Below are 21,956 nucleotides of genomic sequence, written 5' to 3'. Positions count from 1 at the left end.
GTATTTTGTGATATAACAGAATTGTATAACAATTTGAAATAATTAGGGCGAAGCCTAAATTTTCGTTGTAAGTGTTTTGAAGAAGTTTTTATGAGTATATAACAAGTAAAAAAGTATCAGTCGGCTTTGCCGACAGAGGTATACCCTCAGCCTATGTGAATTTAAACTTTCATCTTCGGACAGATCGAATGTATTCAGTATTTTTTTGAACTTGCCGACGAAAATATGGATTAGGATAAAAGTTCAAAAGTGTTGCAGAGGCGAACAGCCTTAAACTGCACTTAGACAAAAATGTTAGGGGAGATGCCCTAAGGTTCCTCCATTTTAGAAGTTAAACTAAATTTGGACGAAATATTAGGAAATCCAAAGTTTGGACTAAATCTGATCAAGATATATCGTGCATGCAATTTAAGTGACTTTTTTAAATATTCGGGTGAAGTGCCGGAAGATGTGGATATGGTGCCATAGGGGTTTTTTCATCTTTCGGGCTGTTTTCTCAAGAGGTATGGACTAGCCCCTAAAAAAAACATTTACCGTCGTAATTAATGCAGCGAATGCAAGTTGCTTCAACAAAAATCAAAGTGATTCGAGAGCTGGTCTTAAAGTGAACTTATCCGTAATTTTGTGTGATAGGTACCCGAAGTAGTGGACAAATATAGTCCATACTCGAACCTCATCTATATTTGGTAGATATATTAGGATGTGTAAAGTATGTATCAAATCGCTCACTCCCTTCTAGAGTTATCGTGCAAACAATTTTTCCGAATATTTTTTAACTTTTGTGGGGGAGGTACCTGAAGGAGTGGACCGATATGGCTTATGTTCGAACTTAAACTATGTTTGGACAAAATATAAAGAAGGTCAAATTTTGGACCGAATCGGCGGATCAGTTCGAGAGTTATCTTGCTATCCAACCATTACACACGGTGTCATAGGGGTTTTTTGCACCTTTCAGGCTTTTTTTCTCAGGAAGTATGGACTTGCTCCTGATGAAACATGTACCATCGCATGGGGGCGGTGAATACAAGTTGTTACAACAAAAATCAAAGAGATTCGAGAGCAGGTCCTAAACTGAACTTTTCGGAAATTTTGTATGGGAGGTACCCGAAGGAGTGGACCGATTGAGCCGATATTGAAACCACATCTAAGTCTGGTAGATATTTCACGATGTGCAAAGTATGGACCAAATTGGCTACTCCCTTCAAGAGTTATCGTGCCCACAAATTTTCTGAACATTTTCGAACTTTTGTGGGGGAGGTATTGGAAGGAGTGGACCGATATAACCCATCTTCGAACTTAAACTAAGTTTGGACAAAATATTGCGATAGCCAACTTTTAGACCAAATCGGTTCATCAGTTCGAGAGTTATCGTGCTCACCAGCCAGCCAGACAGACAGAGGGAGGGACATTGCTAAATCGACTCCAAATTGTCTGAAACACATTTCGTCCAAACATACATAAGTGGTACGATGTACGTTCCATATTTGAACGTAATCCAAGTATGTACGCGAGTGTTATGTTAGGCACAAGCAAGTTTAGTTAGTGCCGGCAGATTTTTTTGGAGCTCCAGGGCCATTATCTCATATATATTAAGATTGAAAACCAAATTTCTGTAATTTTGGGTGAATAATATGGCCAAAACCTTAAAAACCCGAAAATTGGACGTGAACCAATACCAACAATTCTCTGTAAAAATATTTCGCAAGACCTGGCGAAGACTTAATACCAAATATCAGCTACATTGGTTGTTTAATGTGACTAAAACCTTGAAAATACCGAAAAACGGGCCATACCGTTCTATTAGAGTTATATCAAAACGTGGACCTATGTACCTAATTTTTATCAGAAAAGTATTTTGGTCCATTCGGAACCCTCAATGGAAAATTTCGGCATATTTGGGCGTGAAATATATGTAAAATCTTCAACATTCCAAAAATCGGGAGGTTTGTAAAGTGAAAACCCCGCATCTCAAAATTCAACCAATTTGGTTGATAAGTTTAGCTAAAATATTCAAAATACCGAAACATTAAGAAGTACCGTTGCATGGGGACTAGCCCAAAACGTGGACCGACCTTCCCAATTTTTTGCTCTCGACATTGTCAGTGAACTATAAGTATTTATACCAAAATTCATCTGCCAACGCCAACTCCTTATATATTTGGCCACGGTATATTTGAACTCGCGACATAGTGCAGCATTTTTTTTTTTTTTTTTTTTGAGTTTATGTGCCATTGTCTCGGGAACTATGGACTTGCCCTCGAAAAAAATTACAATGACGTAACGGGGGCCGCACGAACATCCTGTTACAAAAAATTTCTTAACGATTCGTGAGGTGTCACTAAACTGCACTTATTTCAAATTTTGTTGTACCTGAAGGAGTGGACCGATATAATCCATATTCGAACCTGATGTATGCCAAGAGGTAGTATTACCGTATGCAAAGTTTGGTTCAATTCGATTACTCCCGTCGAGAGTTATCGTGCGCACAAGTTTTGCGACAATTTTTGAACATTTGTGGGGGAGGTACCTGAAGGAGTGGACCTATATGGCCTATCTTCGAATTTAAATCAAATCTGGACAAAAGATTTTGATACCCAAAATTTGAACCGAATCGATTGATCCGTTCGAGAGTTATCGTGCGCACCAGCCAGGCAGACAGACGGACGGACATTGCTAGATCTACTCAAAATTGTCTAAAACGGATATCGTACAAACATACTTGGGGTCTAAAACCATTATTTCGATGAGGCACATTTTGTATATACCCTCTTTAGCATAAACAGTATATTAGTATAAGAGTTTTGTAATTCAAATTAAATATACTTATGTTCAACTCTGAGGGTTTTTGCTACATATTACAGAAATATGTAATAGCGCGGTATAACAGTTTGGAATAACAATAAGTTAGTACTAGAAACATTTGAAGAATTAAAATGGGATATTGATCAAATTAATTTTTTATTATTTCTACTACTAATGTATAACAGTATAAAAAAGTGTCAATATCAAATATTGTTGATTTGTTTCCTCTACTAAATGCAACCAATAAGTTTTCTAATGATATTTTATGGTATATCACTTTTTTATTGAAATAAGTTTCCAGTATAACAGTTACCAAAATGAGAAAAACAGTCCTAAAATCAAGGAAACACATTAATTTTTTTTGTGTATAGCCTAAATAACAGTTTTACAGAGAAGTAAAATAGTTTAACAGTTTTATGAAGACGTATAATAGATAGAAAATAAATATTTTGGAATCTTCTCTCCTTTAAACAGAGCATATGAAAGAAACTTGAATAAAATGTTACAATAACAATTTCAAAATAATGCCATTATTGCAAAATGTACATAACATGTGGTATAACAGTTTTAAAAACATTAGAAGTGTTAAACAGAACAAGAAAATACACAAATTGAAAGAAAAGATGTCCAGAAATTAAAAACTTTTTAATGTATGATAAAATAGTTCCCAAAAATAGTATACAATTTAAAAAACATGTTAAGACCAAATACTTTTGAATTCTTTCCTCTGTAAGTTGAAGCATAAGAGTTTTCTAACTATATTTTACAGTATACCAATCATGTAGTATAACAGTTAAACAGTTTTAGAAAGTTGTATAACAGTTACATAAGCTACAAAAAACTAATATTTTTTATTTTTTTTCTATAATAAAATGAGCATGTGAAATAACTGTATAACGTGTAGTATAACAGTTTTGAAAACGTTAGAAGGGTCAAATAATGCAAAAAATACACAAATTCAAGAAAAATCTGTCCCAAAATGAAATAATTTTTTTTAAATATGAAACTATATATAATTTTTGTGTCAATTGCTTTGTATAACAGTTTCATAAAGAGGTATAAATGTAAAAATATGCTCCAAGATCCATGTTTTTAATTTTTTCCCCTCTATTTAATAAAGTACAAGGATCTTCCAATGATATTTTATAGTATAACACTTTTTTCTTTAAATAAATTTGTGGTATAACAATTGAAAATTAATGAAAAACTATCATAAAAGCAAGATTTTTTATCGATTAATAAAACACATGGAATTTTGGTGTGGTTTAACTTGTATAACAGTTTTTAGTAGAGTATAACAGTTTAATAAAATGGTACAAATGAACGAAAAAATAATATTTTTAAAATTTTAAACACTATTAAACGCAGCCTACTTGAATTCTTATGACATTTCACAGTATAACACTTTCAAAATAATGAAAGATTTGTATAGATGCGAATTAATGTTAATTTTTAAAGTTTTAGGGTTAGCATTCTCTACCACCGTGGTGCATGGTATGCACACCCGCCTTGTACACATAAGGTCGTGGGTTCGATTCCCCGGCCAGGCAACATCAATACTTTTCAACGGTGGCAAAATACCCCTCAGTAATGTTGGCGACATTTCCTGAGTATTTCAGCCATGTAAAACACTCTACAAAAGTGGTGTCTTAGACACGCCGTTCGGATTCGGCGATAAACTGTAGGTCCCATATCATTGAGCTAATAAGAATCGAGGTGCACTCATTGATATGAGAGAAGTCTCCCTTGTCCCTTATGGGATGTTTGTGGAAATATTATTCTCTACATTATCAAAGTACTGCTCTAAATAATCTTTAATAGCACACTATCCAATTCTTTAATGAATTCTAGAAAAGTCCCAATTATTCCCACAATAAACTTTGTACCATTCCTCTCCCTATACTTCGCTAATAATACATGGTGTTCCCCAACACAAAACACCATGCAGACTAATGGGAGCCGACATAATAAAAATTACAAAAAATAACTTTTATGGGTTACGGAAAGAGGTAAATTTCAAATATGAGTTATTTATATGCCATGGCAATTTAGGGAGAGTGAGAGAGAGAGGAATTCTCTATCACAACAAATTTGAAATTTTAAATTAAGCTTAACTCAGATGATGAGCTTGAGCTAATGCAGATTTTATTCATGCTGCCTGCTGCAGCTGGCTTTTGATGAGGGGTGAGAAAAATTGTGTGAGTGACAAAAACAAAAAACCTAGAAACAAACAACAAAAAACATACAAAGACCTCCAGCTTTTTTTGGGTAGAGCATGGAAAGATTTGCCCACAAGCGATCAGTTGTAAAAAGGAAACCCAGCAGATCAAAACAAACAAATCTGCAATATTATTACGGATACATTAGGGGTGAAATAGCTAGGTGGGACAAAAGTAATTGGGTGTAGATCACAGTGAAGAACGTGTTGGCACTCGGTAAAAAAAGAATTACAGGAAATTTTAAACCCAAAAACATCCGCAATAATTACAAAAACAAGTATACGAAAAAAGAAATGTATTTGAAAGTCGTGTTGTTGTGTGTGTGCATATTGATCTTGACCAGTCCCATAACTGAAGGACGACGTGGCCGTGGCAGAGGTCGTACCAAGTCTCGAGTACAAATTGGTTTACCCATTACGGGCAAATACAGAGATCCTGAATCCGATCAGTATTACAATAACAATAATGTAAGGAGAGCAAAAGAAGTTACTAAAAAAAAGAAATTAATAATTTAAAGTCTATTTTTAGGGTGCCAAAATATTGCAAGCCTCACACTTTGATTATGAATACGTGTTGGGCCACAAGATAGCCTTTTTATGTGTGGCCAAGGGCAATCCCAGACCACAAATCACCTGGTACAAAGATGGTACAGAGATTTTCCAACATCTTTATATGCATGTAAGTTTGGGAATCTTTAAAGGAAAGAAATAAAGAGATTTTTATAATAATTATTATTTTTTTTTATAATTTTAAGGTCCATGAATGGCGCATTGGAGAGGATCGTGTCAAATCGAAAATTGAAATTGATCCAGCCACACAAATGGATGCTGGGCTTTATGAATGTACCGCCGACAATATGTATTCCATTGATCGTCGTAGTTTTAAAACAGATTTTTCAATTGCTTTCGATTAAACCCCAACGAAGACGACGACCACTACAACAGATGTTGGAGAATAACCAGAATAACCCCACCAAACAAACAACTACAAGAGAAGAAGAGCAAGCAGTGTATGGAATGAAAATGGAGAGCAAAAATAGTATAGCCCCGAAGCTAAATTTTCAACATCACAGTTTTGAATAGTCGTCAAGGGGTATTTTAAGGTTGTGTCTGTCTGTCTGATTGTGTGTTTGTCTCCTCTCACTGAGCAAAAGAGTTAGTTTTAAGCTTTTAATTTATCATAATATCACCTTAATTTGTCCAAAGTTTAAATGGTTTTTGTACATGTGAATAACGTTTTAATAAATTGTGATTATTTTCTATGCGAAATAAATGCTTTGAGGGCTCTCAAAATAATTTAGCAAATAAACGGCAGGCACAACGTTTATCAACTGAAGAGGAAATTGTACCGCTGACCAAAGTAAAGACAATGATAATGATCTAGAAATTGTTTGGTGATTATTTTAAATGACAAGTAAATGGAGGGTTAAGCAGTTACCTGCCTCAAATTATAAAAATAGAGGAATTATTTAATTCAATTTTCCAATTGGGAGTTAAAAATAGAGAAGAATTTGATGGTGGATAGTTTTCTCCGTATAACCTCTGCTGCATTCTCTTATTGTTTCAGCAAATCTGTCAGTATGAATATTTACTACAAATGGAGTCAAACATAGTGACTCTCCGTTTGCGTATGGTGACAAAAAGGAAGTCCATATTAATTCCTACGCTAACTGAAAACTCTTGATGTCTGTTGCCTGTTTCCTGAAACATAGTCTATTTATTGTTCATAAACAGATATTATTCACCCCTTTAAAAGGAAGAAGGATCAATAGAAATCCGTTGTGAAAAAAAGAAGATATGTCCGTTTAAATTTGAAAATGTAAAAAAACCCAGATTTTCGCTACTTTTACCGTTATAAAAAAATAAAACGATGTGGCCCAAACGAACTAAAGGCATTGTCGTTGTCCATGGATCACGGTATAATTTTACATCAGAACGCTTGAATATTTTTCTGGTCAACTTTTGCCACAGTGCCATTTATCGACATTTTTCGAAAAATGTACACTTTTTCAAGGCCAAAACTGCCTGAAGGAGCGTTCCAATGCTCTTGCGATGTATTAGAGAGTTCTTAATTACTGTCTTGGATGCAATTCTTGTCTTAGTGTTCGATCGGAAATCTCAATGGTTTGGTTGTTATATGCCAAAATGTCCAAAAACGTGGATAAAAAACTTAAAGTCAAAATCGGAATGCTCGATTTTCACCGCAGACCTATGGTCTAGTGGAACTTTTTGCTTAGATCAATCCCAGGAATAAGAAACGCGAAGAACCCATTAAGCTTTTTTCCTTCCATACAAATCGCCCCGGCCTAATCTCGAGGTCAACGGAAAATGTTTCTTTGTATAAATTGTATCAAAGGATTCATGAAATTTATCAAAGGATTCATGGCGACTTCTATACATAAAGGAACATTATGAAGAGTACAGAAAAGTCGTGTACACCGAGAAGAAGTTTTGGTTGTTGCATGGTTTTGATTTCAAAATCGCTTCGACCTCGAAATGTTGTATCTAATTCTAAAAATAGGTACTCACATGATATCACCCTTGACAATATCGACATAATCGGGAGAGCGGGCATAGTAACCACCTTCGGATAGGGCACCCCAGAAATTACTCCACAACTCATTGTATTTGGTGACAAGGGGAGCAATGAATTGTCTGTAAAATAAATTAACTTATATAAATTATCTTAAAACAAAAATAATAAATAGTAGACTTACTTATTGTAGGTCATTAATTCTTTCAAGACTTCCAAATCATCAATATGGGTATCAGCATCAAGAAAGAAAATATAATCACTTTGTTTTTGTTTAGCTTGTTGGCTGGAATGAATAAAAAATAAATAAAAAAGGGATAATTTAAAATCAATCAATATAAAGTATGACGCCTAAAAATACCCGAAAGCCAATAATAAATCATATTTGTTTGTTTACAACGGTTTCATTCTAGTAACCTATATAGTCCTCTTCTAAGCACCTAGTAATACTACCCTTTATTCGTCTACGTAATTATTCATTACTTGTTTTATTTACAAAACTTTCCATGAATTGTCAATAAAGGCTATATTCAGCTATATAAAGACTCCTTGCAGATGGTCAAAGAAGCGTACCTTCAGCTCATCTATAAAGACTTCTTTCATTTCGTCTATAGAAACACGTCTCAGCTGGTCCATAAAGACTCCTTTCAGTTCGTCTATAAAGATACCAATCAGCTCGTCTATAAAGATTTCCTTCAGTAAGTCTACAAGGACTCCCTTCAGTCCGTCTATAAAGACTCGTTAAAAATCCTATTTTAAAAAATCCCTTTAAAAAATCAACGACGTTGAAAAAAAAATTGAAAGAAATATTCTTTAAAAACTGTACGACTTTGAAATAATTTAAGAAATCCACGATTTAAGAAATCCAAAATTACAAAAAATATTTTTAAAAAATCCACGTCTTTGAAAAAATTATAAAAAATATTTTTAAAAAATCCACGTCTTTGAAAAAATTATAAAAAATATTTTTAAAAAATCCACGTCTTTGAAAAAATTATAAAAAATATTTTTTTAAAAAATCCACGTCTTTGAAAAAATTATAAAAAATATTTTTAAAAAATCCACGTCTTTGAAAAAATTATAAATTTTTTTTAAAAAAATCCACGTCTTTGAAAAATAATTTAAAAAAAAAAATTCTTTAAAAAACCCACGTTTTTGAAAAAATTATAAAACATATTTTTAAAAAATCCACGACTTTGAAAATTTATAAAAAATATTTTTAAAAACTCCACTTCTTTGAAAAAATTATAAAAAATATTTTTAAAAAATTCACGTCTTTGAAAAAATTATAAAAAATATTTTTAAAAAATCCACGTCTTTGAAAAAATTATAAAAAATATTTTTAAAAAATCCACGTCTTTGAAAAAATTATAAAAAACAATTTTTAAAAAATCCACGTCTTTGAAAAAATTATAAAAAACAATTTTTAAAAAATCCACGTCTTTGAAAAAATTATAAAAAAATTATTTAAAAAATCCACGTCTTTGAAAAAATTATAAAAAATATTTTTAAAAAATCCACGTCTTTGAAAAAATTATAAAAATATTTTTAAAAAATCCAAGTCTTTGAAAAAATTATAAAAAATATTTTTAAAAAATCGACGTCTTTGAAAAAATTATAAAAAATATTTTTAAAAAATCGACGTCTTTGAAAAAATTATAAAAAATATTTTTAAAAAATCGACGTCTTTGAAAAAATTATAAAAAATATTTTTAAAAAATCCACGTCTTTGAAAAAAATATTTTTAAAAAATCCACGTCTTTGAAAAAATTATAAGAAATATTTTTAAAAAATCCACGTCTTTGAAAAAATTATAAAAAATATTTTTAAAAAATCCACGTCTTTGAAAAAATTATAAAAATATTTTTAAAAAATCCAAGTCTTTGAAAAAATTATAAAAAATATTTTTAAAAAATCGACGTCTTTGAAAAAATTATAAAAAATATTTTTAAAAAATCGACGTCTTTGAAAAAATTATAAAAATATTTTTAAAAAATCCAAGTCTTTGAAAAAATTATAAAAAATATTTTTAAAAAATCCACGTCTTTGAAAAAAATATTTTTAAAAAATCCACGTCTTTGAAAAAATTATAAGAAATATTTTTAAAAAATCCACGTCTTTGAAAAAATTATAAAAAATACTTTTAAAAAATCGACGTCTTTAAAAAAATTATAAAAACTATTTTTAAAAAATCCACGTCTTTGAAAAAATTATAAAAAATATTTTTAAAAAATCCACGTCTTTGAAAAAATTATAAAAATATTTTTAAAAAATCCAAGTCTTTGAAAAAATTATAAAAAATATTTTTAAAAAATCGACGTCTTTGAAAAAATTATAAAAAATATTTTTAAAAAATCGACGTCTTTGAAAAAATTATAAAAAATATTTTTAAAAAATCGACGTCTTTGAAAAAATTATAAAAAATATTTTTAAAATATCCACGTCTTTGAAAAAATTATAAAAAATATTTTTAAAAAATCCACGTCTTTGAAGAAAATTATAAAAAATATTTTTAAAAAATCCACGTCTTTGAAAAAAATATAAAAAATATTTTTAAAAAATCCACGTCTTTGAAAATATTATAAAAAAATATTTTAAAAAATCCACGTCTTTGCAAAAATTATAAAAAATATTTTTAAAAAATCCACGTCTTTGAAAAATTAATAAAAACTTTTTTTAAAAAATCCCCGTGTTTGAAAAAATTATAAAAAATATTTTTAAAAAATCCACGTCTTTGAAAAAATTATAAAAAATATTTTTAAAAAAATCGACGTCTTTGAAAAAATTACAAAAAATATTTTTAAAAAATCCACGTCTTTGAAAAAATTGTAAAAAATATTTTTAAAAAATCGACGTCTTTGAAAAAATTACAAAAAATATTTTTAAAAAATCCAGGTCTTTGAAAAAATTATAAAAAATATTGTTAAAAAATCCACGTCTTTGAAAAATTATAAAAAATATTTTTAAAAAATCCACGTCTTTGAAAAAATTATAAAAAATATTTTTCAAAAATCCACGTCTTTGAAAAAATTATAAAAGATATTTTTCAAAAATCCACGTCTTTGAAAAAATTATAAAAAATCCACGTCTTTGAAAAAATTATAAAAAATATTTTTCAAAAATCCACGTCTTTGAAAAAATTATAAAAAATATTTTTAAAAAATCCACGTCTTTGAAAAAATTATAAAAAATATTTTTAAAAAATCCACATGTTTGAAAAAATTATAAAAAATATTTTTAAAAAATCCACGTCTTTGAAAAAATTATAAAACATATTTTTGAAAAATCCACGTGTTTGAAAAAATTATAAAAAATATTTTTAAAAAATCCACGTCTTTGAAAAAAATATAAAAAATATTTTTAAAAAATCCACGTCTTTGAAAAAATTATAAAAAATATTTTTAAAAAATCCACGTCTTTGAAAAATATATAAAAAATATTTTTAAAAAATCCACGTCTTTGAAGAAATTATAAAAAATATTTTTAAAAAATCCACGTCTTTGAAAAAATTATAAAAAATATTTTTAAAAAATCCACGTCTTTGAAAAAATTATAAAAAATATTTTTAAAAAACCCACGTCTTTGAAAAAATTATAAAAAATATTTTTAAAAAATCCACGTCTTTGAAAAAATTATAAAAAATATTTTTAAAAAATCCACGTCTTTGAAAAATTATAAAAAATATTTTTTAAAAAATCCACGTCTTTGAAAAAATTATAAAAAATATTTTTAAAAAATCCACATGTTTGAAAAAATTATAAAAAATATTTTTAAAAAATCCACGTGTTTGAAAAAATTATAAAAAATATTTTTAAAAAATCCACGTGTTTGAAAAAATTATAAAAAATATTCCTAAAAAATTCACGTCTTTGAAAAACCTATATATTTTTTTTTTAAAAAATCCACGTCTTTGAAAAACTTATAAAAAATATTTTTAAAAAATCCACGTCATTGAAAAAATTATAAAAAATATTTTTAAAAAATCCAGGTCTTTGAAAAAATTATAAAAATATTTTTAAAAAATCCACGTCTTTGAAAAAAATTTAAAGAAATATTCTTTTAAAAGCCACATCTTTGAAAAAAAAATTATAAATAAAATTTTTAAAAATGCCAGGTTTTTGAAAAACTTTAACAAAAATATTAAAAATCCACGTCTTTGAAAAAATTATAAAAAAAATTTTTAAAATATCCACGTCTTTGAAAAAATTATAAAAAATATTTTTAAAAAATCCACGTCTTTGAAAAAATTATAAAAGATATTTTTCAAAAATCCACGTCTTTGAAAAAATTATAAAAAATCCACGTCTTTGAAAAAATTATAAAAAATATTTTTCAAAAATCCACGTCTTTGAAAAAATTATAAAAAATATTTTTAAAAAATCCACGTCTTTGAAAAAATTATAAAAAATATTTTTAAAAAATCCACATGTTTGAAAAAATTATAAAAAATATTTTTAAAAAATCCACGTCTTTGAAAAAATTATAAAACATATTTTTGAAAAATCCACGTGTTTGAAAAAATTATAAAAAATATTTTTAAAAAATCCACGTCTTTGAAAAAAATATAAAAAATATTTTTAAAAAATCCACGTCTTTGAAAAAATTATAAAAAATATTTTTAAAAAATCCACGTCTTTGAAAAATATATAAAAAATATTTTTAAAAAATCCACGTCTTTGAAGAAATTATAAAAAATATTTTTAAAAAATCCACGTCTTTGAAAAAATTATAAAAAATATTTTTAAAAAATCCACGTCTTTGAAAAAATTATAAAAAATATTTTTAAAAAATCCACGTCTTTGAAAAAATTATAAAAAATATTTTTAAAAAATCCACGTCTTTGAAAAAATTATAAAAAATATTTTTAAAAAATCCACGTCTTTGAAAAAATTATAAAAAATATTTTTTAAAAAATCCACGTCTTTGAAAAAATTATAAAAAATATTTTTAAAAAATCCACATGTTTGAAAAAATTATAAAAAATATTTTTAAAAAATCCACGTGTTTGAAAAAATTATAAAAAATATTTTTAAAAAATCCACGTGTTTGAAAAAATTATAAAAAATATTCCTAAAAAATTCACGTCTTTGAAAAACCTATATATTTTTTTTTTAAAAAATCCACGTCTTTGAAAAACTTATAAAAAATATTTTTAAAAAATCCACGTCATTGAAAAAATTATAAAAAATATTTTTAAAAAATCCAGGTCTTTGAAAAAATTATAAAAATATTTTTAAAAAATCCACGTCTTTGAAAAAAATTTAAAGAAATATTCTTTTAAAAGCCACATCTTTGAAAAAAAAATTATAAATAAAATTTTTAAAAATGCCAGGTTTTTGAAAAACTTTAACAAAAATATTAAAAATCCACGTCTTTGAAAAAATTATAAAAAAAAATTTTAAAATATCCACGTCTTTGAAAAAATTATAAAAAATATTTTTAAAATATCCACGTCTTTGAAAAAATTATAAAAAATATTTTTAAAAAATCCACGTCTTTGAAAAAATTATAAAAATATTTTTAAAAAATCCACGTCTTTGAAAAAATTATAAAAATATTTTTAAAAAATCCACGTCTGTGAAAAAATTATAAAAAAAATTTTTAAAAAATCCACGTCTTTGAAAATATTGTAAAAAATATTTTTAAAAAATCCACGTCTTTGAAAAAATTATAAAAAATATTTTTAAAAAATCCACGTCTTTGAAAAAATTATAAAAAATATTTTTAAAAAATCCACGTCCTTGAAAAAAAATATTTTTAAAAAATCCACGAATTTGAAAAAATTATAAAAAATATATTTTTAAAAAAATCCACGTCTTTGAAAAAATTAAAAAAAAAAATATTTTTAAAAAATCCACGTCTTTGAAAAAATTATAAAAAATATTTTTAAAAAATCCACGACTTTGAAAAAATTATAAAAAATATTGAAAAAATTAAAAAAAAAAATATTTTAAAAAAATCTACGTCTTTGAAAAATTTTTATAAAAAAAATTAAAAATCCACGTCTTTGAAAAAATTATAAAAAATATTTTTAAAAAATCCACGACTTTGAAAAAATATATTTAAAAAATCCACGTCTTTGAAAAAATAATAAAAAATATATTTAAAAAATCCACGTCTTTGAAAAAATAATAAAAAATATATTTAAAAAATCCACGTCTTTGAAAAAATAATAAAAAATATATTTAAAAAATCCACGTCTTTGAAAAAATAATAAAAAATATATTTAAAAAATCCACGTCTTTGAAAAAATAATAAAAAATATATTTAAAAAATCCACGTCTTTGAAAAAATAATAAAAAATATATTTAAAAAATCCACGTCTTTGAAAAAATAATAAAAAATATATTTAAAAAATCCACGTCTTTGAAAAACTTATAAAAAAATATTTTTAAAAAATCCACGTCTTTGAAAAAATTATAAAAAATACTTTTAAAAAATCCACGTCTTTGAAAAAATTATAAAAAATATTTTTAAAAAATCCACGTCTTTGAAAAAATTATAAAAAATATTTTTAAAAAATCCACGTCTTTGAAAAAATTATAAAAAATATTTTTTAAAAAATCCACGTCTTTGAAAAAATTATAAAAAAATTTTTAAAAAATCCACGTCTTTGAAAAAATTTTAAAAAAATCCACGTCTTTGAAGATATTATAAAAAATACTTTTAAAAAATCCAAGTCTTTGAAAAAATTATAAAAAATTTTTTTAAAAAATCCACGTCTTTGAAAAAATTATAAAAAATATTTTTAAAAAATCCACATCTTAAAAATAATAATTAAAAAAATTTTAAATTTAAAATTTTAATAGAAACGTCTTGGAAAAATAATTAAAAAAAAATATTCCTGCAAAAATCACGTCTTTGAAAAAATATTCTTTAAAAAAGCACGTCTTGGAAAAAATAAAAATAATTATTATTAAAAAATTCAAGTCTTTGAAAAAATAATTTAAAAATATTCTTTAAAAAAATCTACGTCTTTACAAAATAGTTTAATTTTTTTTATAAATCCAGCTGCTTTGCTTTTACCGCTCAGCTCGTCTATAAAGACTCCCTTCAACTCGTCTATAAACACGTCCTTCAGCTCATATATACTCTCTTCAGTTCGTCTAAAAATACCCGCTTTGGCTCGCCTATAAAGTTTACCTTTATCTCGTCTATAAAGACTCCCTTCAGCTCATCTTTAAAGACTCCCTTCAGCTCGCCTATAAAGACTCCCTACAACTCCTTTATTAGTGGTCTGCTTTTGATAATATCTGAACCCTAAAGATTTCATTCTTTCCTTCTATTTTGTTGTTTTCTTTTTAATTTCTCTTTTCCCATACTTACACAGCCAACTGTCTAGCTCTCCTCTCATCAAATTGATCTGTGGACAAAACAATTTTGGCAGACAAATATTCTGTTTCGTATTTCTTCAAATGTGATTTGGCCAAGGCATCTAAATATTCCACACCGCTGTAGATGAAGAGATGCATGCGATTTTTGGGATAATTCAAGTTGGCAGTGGCATTTAAGAACATGTCAAAGAAGGGCACAGGGGTAATACCAATCAAGGCCATGGTAACAATGGGTAGATTTTTATCCTAAAATATAAGGAAACGATATAATTAATAAGAGTTAAAAATGTTATTTAGTTTCCAATAAAACTTACATCAACTTTCACACGATTTTCCTGGCATATCAAACAATGGCCATTAAAGGTATTTGCCAAATAATTGGCAAAAGCATTCAGCTCAACTTTACTGGGACCATTGCCGTGTATGACACTTGGTGTTGTAAGGAAATTGATATTTTTCAGTGTACCACGGTTTGTTTCCAAATTAACATCCAACTTCACATCATCTTTGGCGCCATTAAGATTTTGGAATACTTTTGATTCGGTATCCAATTTCATGGATAATTTTTCCCTCAACTCCTCATTGAGGAATGATTTGGTATAATACAATTGATCATCTTCCAGGTTGTCAATGCTGGGCTGTAATAACTCCCAGATTTCTGGAGCATAACCAATAAAAGCACCTGAGTTGAGATAACGTGAGGCCTTGGGTTCCACTTGGGGATATTTGGTGGCCAGTTTTACATCAGGCCAACAGAATTTTTCGGCAGAGAATAAAATGCGGGCATCGAATTCTTTGAATTTCTTAACAATTTCATTGAGGCGGGTGGTGAAGACAACATCGTAGCTGAAAGGAAAGTGAAGAAGAAATTAGTATGGGATAAGAGAGGAAAGCAAAATCAAAACCTCACCTATCAGTAAACATAATGAGGGTATCCTTTTCATCTTTCAAAGGTTTGACGGCCGCTTTTAACAGATTAACTTTAAAGCCGCCACCCACACTTGTCATATCACCACCCTGCCATTCTTGATCCAGACCCAAGGGAGTAACCTAAAAATAAAGATAATTGAAACGAAATTAATTTTAAATGTCTTTTATCAGTAAAAATAAAGTTTTTTTTTTATTTTCTGAAATCCAAGATAGACAGAAAAAAAGAATTTTTCTAATCTCTTATTGCCAACCCCAGCATCTAGGGGTCACTCACTCACTAAGCCTTAAAACATGCATGAGTTGTCACATCGTATTTCATAACTGATAAACCGGCGTTTTGTTTTCTGGGTCATCATTATCACCAAGCCAGCCAGCCAGCATCATGTTTCTCTGCTATTCCATTTATATTTCCATATTTTATCAATTTCCAATAAGAAATGGTTCTAATGTTTCCTAACAGAAGTCTACGTGATTAAAAGAACGACAAACGCATTGAGTTTCTGAATCAGAGACACACGCAACCCACATCCCAACATTGTTTTATATAAACAATCGTAACGAAACGACAAGTAATGAAAAAAAGGAAAAATGAAACTGAGAAAAATCTGGAACATCTCTATGCGACAGACGAAAGCTGCTACTGCATGCAGCCATAAAACGAAGATGGTGATGATGTGGTTTTAGAAGATTTCTCAGTTTTTCATCTCGACTGAAAACAATAACAAATGCTAGCCGACGAATGTATTGAACATGTGTTGTGTTTGGAATTGGAAAAGTAATAAAAACAACAAAATCATGGAAGAACATCATAAAAGAGTTGATAGCTGTGTATTTAGAACAATAGCCAGAGAATAGCATTATTATGTACGTTTAGTTAACCGGATGCAGTGTAAAACAAAATCTTATATTTTGTTTATATTTTACGGTCTATGACCTCACAACTAGTATATCAGTTTCTAAAAACTATAGAATATTGAAAAAAAAACTTTAAAATATTTTTTTAAATGAAATTTAATTAGAAAATTCTAATTTTAATGGTCGAGCTGAAAGGGAACTATGGATGCACCCTTTCTTTTAGAAAGGGACTATAGAAGCTTAACTAAAGGAAGTCTTTATAGACGAGCTAAACGGAGTTTTTATAGACGAGCTAAAGGGAGTCTTTATAGACGAGCTGAAGGGAGCCTTTATAAACGAGCTGGAGGGAGTCTTTATAGACGAGCTAAAGGGAGTCTTTTTAGACGAGCTGAAGGCAGTCTTTATAGACGAGCTGAAGGCAGTCTTTATAGAGGAGCTGAAGGCAGTCTTTATAGACGAGCTGAAGGGCGTCTTCATAGACGAGGTGAAGGGAGCCTTTATAAACGAGCTGGAGGGAGTCTTTATAAACAAGCTGAAGTGAGTCTTTATAGACGAGCTGTAGGGAGTCTTTATAGACGAGCTAAAGAAGTCTTTTTAGACGAGCTAAAGGGAGTCTTTTTAGACGAGCTGAAGGAAATGTGAATGGACGAGCTGAAGGGAGTCTTTACAGACGAGCTGAAGGGAGTCTTTATAGACGAGCTGAAGGGAGTCTTTATAGACGAGCTGAAGGGAGTCTTTATAGACGAGCTGAAGGGAGTTTTATAGAAGAGCTGAAGGGAGTATTTAAAGACGAGCTGAAGGGAGTCTTTATAGACGAGCTGAAGGGAGTCTTTATAGACGAGCTGAAGGGAGTCTTTATAGACGAGCTGAAGGGAGTCTTTATAGACGAGCTGAAGGGAGTCTTTATAGACGAGCTGAAGGGAGTCTTTATAGACGAGCTGAAGGGAGTCTTTATAGACGAGCTGAAGGGAGTCTTTATAGACGAGCTGAAGGGAGTCTTTATAGAAGAGCTGAAGGGAGTATTTATAGACGAGCTGAAGGGAGTCTTTATAGACGAGCTGAAGGGAGTCTTTATAGACGAGCTGAAGGGAGTCTTTATAGACGAGCTGAAGGGAGTCTTTATAGACGAGCTGAAGGGAGTCTTTATAGACGAGCTGAAGGGAGTCTTTATAGAAGAGCTGAAGGGAGTATTTATAGACGAGCTGAAGGGAGTCTTTATAGACGAGCTGAAGGGAGTCTTTATAGACGAGCTGAAGGGAGTCTTTATAGACGAGCTGAAGGGAGTCTTTATAGAAGAGCTGAAGGGAGTATTTATAGACGAGCTGAAGGGAGTCTTTATAGACGAGCTGAAGGGAGTCTTTATAGACGAGCTGAAGGGAGCCTTTATAGACGAGCTGAAGGGAGTCTTTATAGACAAGCTGAAGGGAGTCTTTCTAGACGAACTGCAGGGGTCTTTATAGACGAGCTGAAGGGAGTCTTTATAGACGAGCTGAAGGGAGTCTTTATAGACGAGCTGAAGGGAGTCTTTATAGACGAGCTGAAGGGAGTCTTTATAGACGAGCTGAAGGGAGCCTTTATAGACGAGCTGAAGGGAGTCTTTATAGACGAGCTGAAGGGAGCCTTTATAGACGAGCTGAAGGGAGTCTTTATAGACAAGCTGAAGGGAGTCTTTCTAGACGAACTGCAGGGGTCTTTATAGACGAGCTGAAGGGAGTCTTTATAGACGAGCTGAAGGGAGTCTTTATAGACGAGCTGAAGGGAGTCTTTATAGACGAGCTGAAGGGAGTCTTTTTAGACGAGCTGAAGGGAGTCTTTATAGACGAGCTGAAGGGAGTCTTTATAGACGAGCTGAAGGGAGTCTTTATAGACGAGCTGAAGGGAGTCTTTATAGACGAGCTGAAGGGAGTCTTTATAGACGAGCTGAAGGGAGTCTTTATAGACGAGCTGAAGGGAGTCTTTATAGACGAGCTGAAGGGAGTCTTTATAGACGAGCTGAAGGGAGTCTTTATAGACGAGCTGAAGGGAGTCTTTATAGACGAGCTGAAGGGAGTCTTTATAGAAGAGCTGAAGGGAGTATTTATAGACGAGCTGAAGGGAGTCTTTATAGACGAGCTGAAGGGAGTCTTTATAGACGAGCTGAAGGGAGTCTTTATAGACGAGCTGAAGGGAGTCTTTATAGAAGAGCTGAAGGGAGTATTTATAGACGAGCTGAAGGGAGTCTTTATAGACGAGCTGAAGGGAGTCTTTATAGACGAGCTGAAGGGAGTCTTTATAGACGAGCTGAAGGGAGTCTTTATAGACGAGCTGAAGGGAGTCTTTATAGACGAGCTGAAGGGAGTCTTTATAGACGAGCTGAAGGGAGTATTTATAGACGAGCTGAAGGGAGTCTTTATAGACGAGCTGAAGGGAGTCTTTATAGACGAGCTGAAGGGAGTCTTTATAGACGAGCTGAAGGGAGTCTTTATAGACGAGCTGAAGGGAGTCTTTATAGACGAGCTGAAGGGAGTCTTTATAGACAAGCTGAAGGGAGTCTTTCTAGACGAACTGCAGGGGTCTTTATAGACGAGCTGAAGGAAGTCTTTACAAACGTGGTGAAGGAAGCCTTTATAGACATGCTAAAGAAGGTCTTAGTAGACGAGGTCAAATAAAAATCCACGAGGTTAAAAAAAATTTAAAAGTCTACGACGCCTCTAAAAATATTCTAAAAAATCCACATATTTTAAAAATCCACGAGACCTCTAAAAAAGTTTTGAAAATCCACGACGTCTCTAAAAATACTTTCACAAATCCACGAGGCCTCTACAAATATTTTAAAATTTCCACGAGGTTTCTAAAAATAAAATACCCGAGGCCTCTAAAAACAGTTTTAAAATCCCCAAGGCCTCTAAAAATAGTTTTAAAAATCGACGAGGCTTTTAAAAATATTTTTAAAAATCCGCGAGGCCTATAAAAATAGTTTTAAAAAACCAGGTACCCTCCAAACAAAATTTTAAAACCCCCAGGCTTCTAAAATATTTTAATATTTCCGACAGGCCTCTAATTATATTTAAAAAATCTACGGGGCTTCTAAAAATATTTTTAAAAAATTCACAAGGCCTTTAAAAATATTTTAAAAAATCTACAGGGTCTCCCAATATATTTAAAAAAATATACGAGGCCTCTAAAAATATTTTTAAAAAATCCACGAAGCCTCTAAAAATATTTTAAAAAATCCACGAGGCCTCTAAAAACATTTTAAAAAATCCACGAACCCTCTAAAGATATTTTAAAAAATCCACGAGGCCTCTAAAAATGTTTTGAAAAATCCACGAACCCTCTAAAAATATTTTTAAAAATCAGGAGGCCTCTAAAAACATTTTAAAAAATCCACGAACCCTCTAAAAATATTTTAAAAAATTCACAAGGTCTTTAAAAATATTTTAAAAAATCTACAGGGTCTCCCAAAATATTTTAAAAAATATACGAGGCCTCTAAAAATATTTTTAAAAAATCCACAAAGCCTCTAAAAATATTTTAAAAAATCCACGAGGCCTCTAAAAGCATTTTAAAAAATCCACGAACCCTCTAAAAATATTTTAAAAAATCCACGAGGCCTCTAAAAATGTTTTGAAAAATCCACGAACCCTCTAAAAATATTTTTAAAAATCCTCGAAGCCTCTAAAAATATTTTTAAAAAATTCACAAGGCCTTTCAAAATATTTTAAAAAATCTACAGGGTCTCCCAAAATATTTTAAAAAATCCAAGAACCCTCTAAAAATATTTTAAAAAATCCACGAAGTCTATAAAAATATTTTAAAAAATCCAAGAGGCCTTTAAAAATATTTTAAAAAATCTACGAGGCCTCTAACTAAAAATATTTTTTAAAATCCACAAGGCCTCCACAAATAGTTTTAAAAAACCGTGAGGCCTCTGAAAATAGTTTTAAAAGACCAGGAGCCTTCCAAACAATTTTTTAAAACCCCCCAAGAGGCTTCTACAATATTTTAATAGATCCGAGAGGCCTCTAAATATATTTTAAAAAATCTACGAGGCTTCTAAAAATATTTAAAAAAAATCCCAAGGCCTCTAAAAATATTTTAAAAAATCCACGAGGCCTCTAAGAACATTTTAAAAAATCCACGAACCCTTTAAAAATATTTTAAAAAGTCCACGAGGCCTCTAAAAATATTTTAAAAAAATCCACTAGGTCTCTGAACGTATTTTAAAAAATCCACGAGGCATCTAAAAATATTTTAAAAAATCCACGGGGCATACAAATATATTTAAAAAATTAACGAGGCCTCTATAAATATTTTAAAAAATCCACGAGGCATCTAAATATATTTTAAAAAATTAACGAGGCCTCTAAAACTATTTTAAAAAATTCACGAGGCCTCTAAAAATATTTTAAAAAACCCACGAGGCCTCTAAAAGTATTTAAAAAAATCCACGAGGCCTCTAAAAATATTTTAAAAAATCCACGAAGCCTCTAAAAATATTAAAAAAAACCCACGAGGCCTCTAAATATATTTAAAAAAATCCACGAACCCTCTAAAAATATTTTAAAAAGTCCACGAGGCCTCTAAAAATAATTTAAAAAATCCACGAAGCTTCTAAAAATATTTTAAAAAATCCACAAACCCTCTAAAAATACTTTAAAAATCCACGAGGTCTCTGAACGTATTTTAAAAAATCCACGAGGCCTCTAAAAATATTTTAAAAACTCCATGAGGACTCTAAAAATATTTTTAAAAATCCACGAGGCCTGTAGAAATATTTTAAAAAATACAGGAGGCCTCTAAAAATATTTTAAAAAAATCCACGAGGCCTCTAAAAATATTTTAAAAAATCCACGAGGGCTCTACAAATATTTTAAAAAAATCCACGAGACCGCTACAAATATTTTAAAAAAATCCACGAAGCTTCTAAAAATATTTTAAAAATCCACAAGGCCTCTAAACATATTTTAAAAAATCCATTTTAAAAAGCCTCTAAAAATATTTTAAAAAATTCACGAGGTCTCTGAACGTATTTTAAAAAATCAACGAAGCCTCTGAAAAAAGTTTAAAAAATCCACGAAGCCTCTAAAAATATTTTAAAAAATTCACGAGGCCTCTAAAAATATTTTAAAAAATCCACGAACCCTCTAAGTATATTTTAAAAAAATCCACGACGTCTCCGAACTTGTTTTAAAAAATCCACGAGGCTTCTAAAAATATTTTAAAAAATCCACGAACCCTCTAAAAATATTTTAAAAAATCCACGAGGCTTCTAAAAATATTTTAAAAAATCCACGAACCCTCT

The 21,956-nt window shown here is 29.6% G+C and overlaps 2 protein-coding genes across 2 annotated transcripts in view; one reads left to right on the top strand and one right to left on the bottom strand.

Annotated features, from left to right (window-relative positions):
- Nucleotides 1-21,956, bottom strand: part of Plod (procollagen lysyl hydroxylase) — a 50,511-nt gene that overhangs the window by 14,631 nt on the left and 13,924 nt on the right. Inside the window, exons 3-7 of the mRNA XM_073983940.1 lie at nt 15,798-15,937; nt 15,202-15,733; nt 14,880-15,133; nt 7,738-7,839; nt 7,550-7,675 (exon numbers count right to left, since the gene is read on the bottom strand). Of these exons, the coding sequence (XP_073840041.1) occupies nt 7,550-7,675; nt 7,738-7,839; nt 14,880-15,133; nt 15,202-15,733; nt 15,798-15,937 (1,154 nt within the window). The remainder of the gene's footprint in view (nt 1-7,549; nt 7,676-7,737; nt 7,840-14,879; nt 15,134-15,201; nt 15,734-15,797; nt 15,938-21,956) is intronic.
- nkt (noktochor) lies at nt 5,120-6,293 on the top strand. The gene is made up of 4 exons (XM_073983942.1): nt 5,120-5,488; nt 5,550-5,699; nt 5,776-5,953; nt 5,985-6,293. The coding sequence occupies exons 1-3, from the start codon at nt 5,315-5,317 to the stop codon at nt 5,932-5,934; spliced, it is 483 nt and encodes a 160-aa protein (XP_073840043.1). The 5' UTR covers nt 5,120-5,314; the 3' UTR covers nt 5,935-5,953; nt 5,985-6,293.

Source organism: Musca autumnalis, unplaced genomic scaffold, assembly GCF_047663935.1.
Source record: "Musca autumnalis isolate F117 unplaced genomic scaffold, ASM4766393v1 scaffold_4, whole genome shotgun sequence".
In the NCBI taxonomy this organism is placed as follows: Eukaryota; Metazoa; Arthropoda; class Insecta; order Diptera; family Muscidae; genus Musca; species Musca autumnalis.
This window is presented reverse-complemented; position numbering and strand designations above follow the sequence as displayed.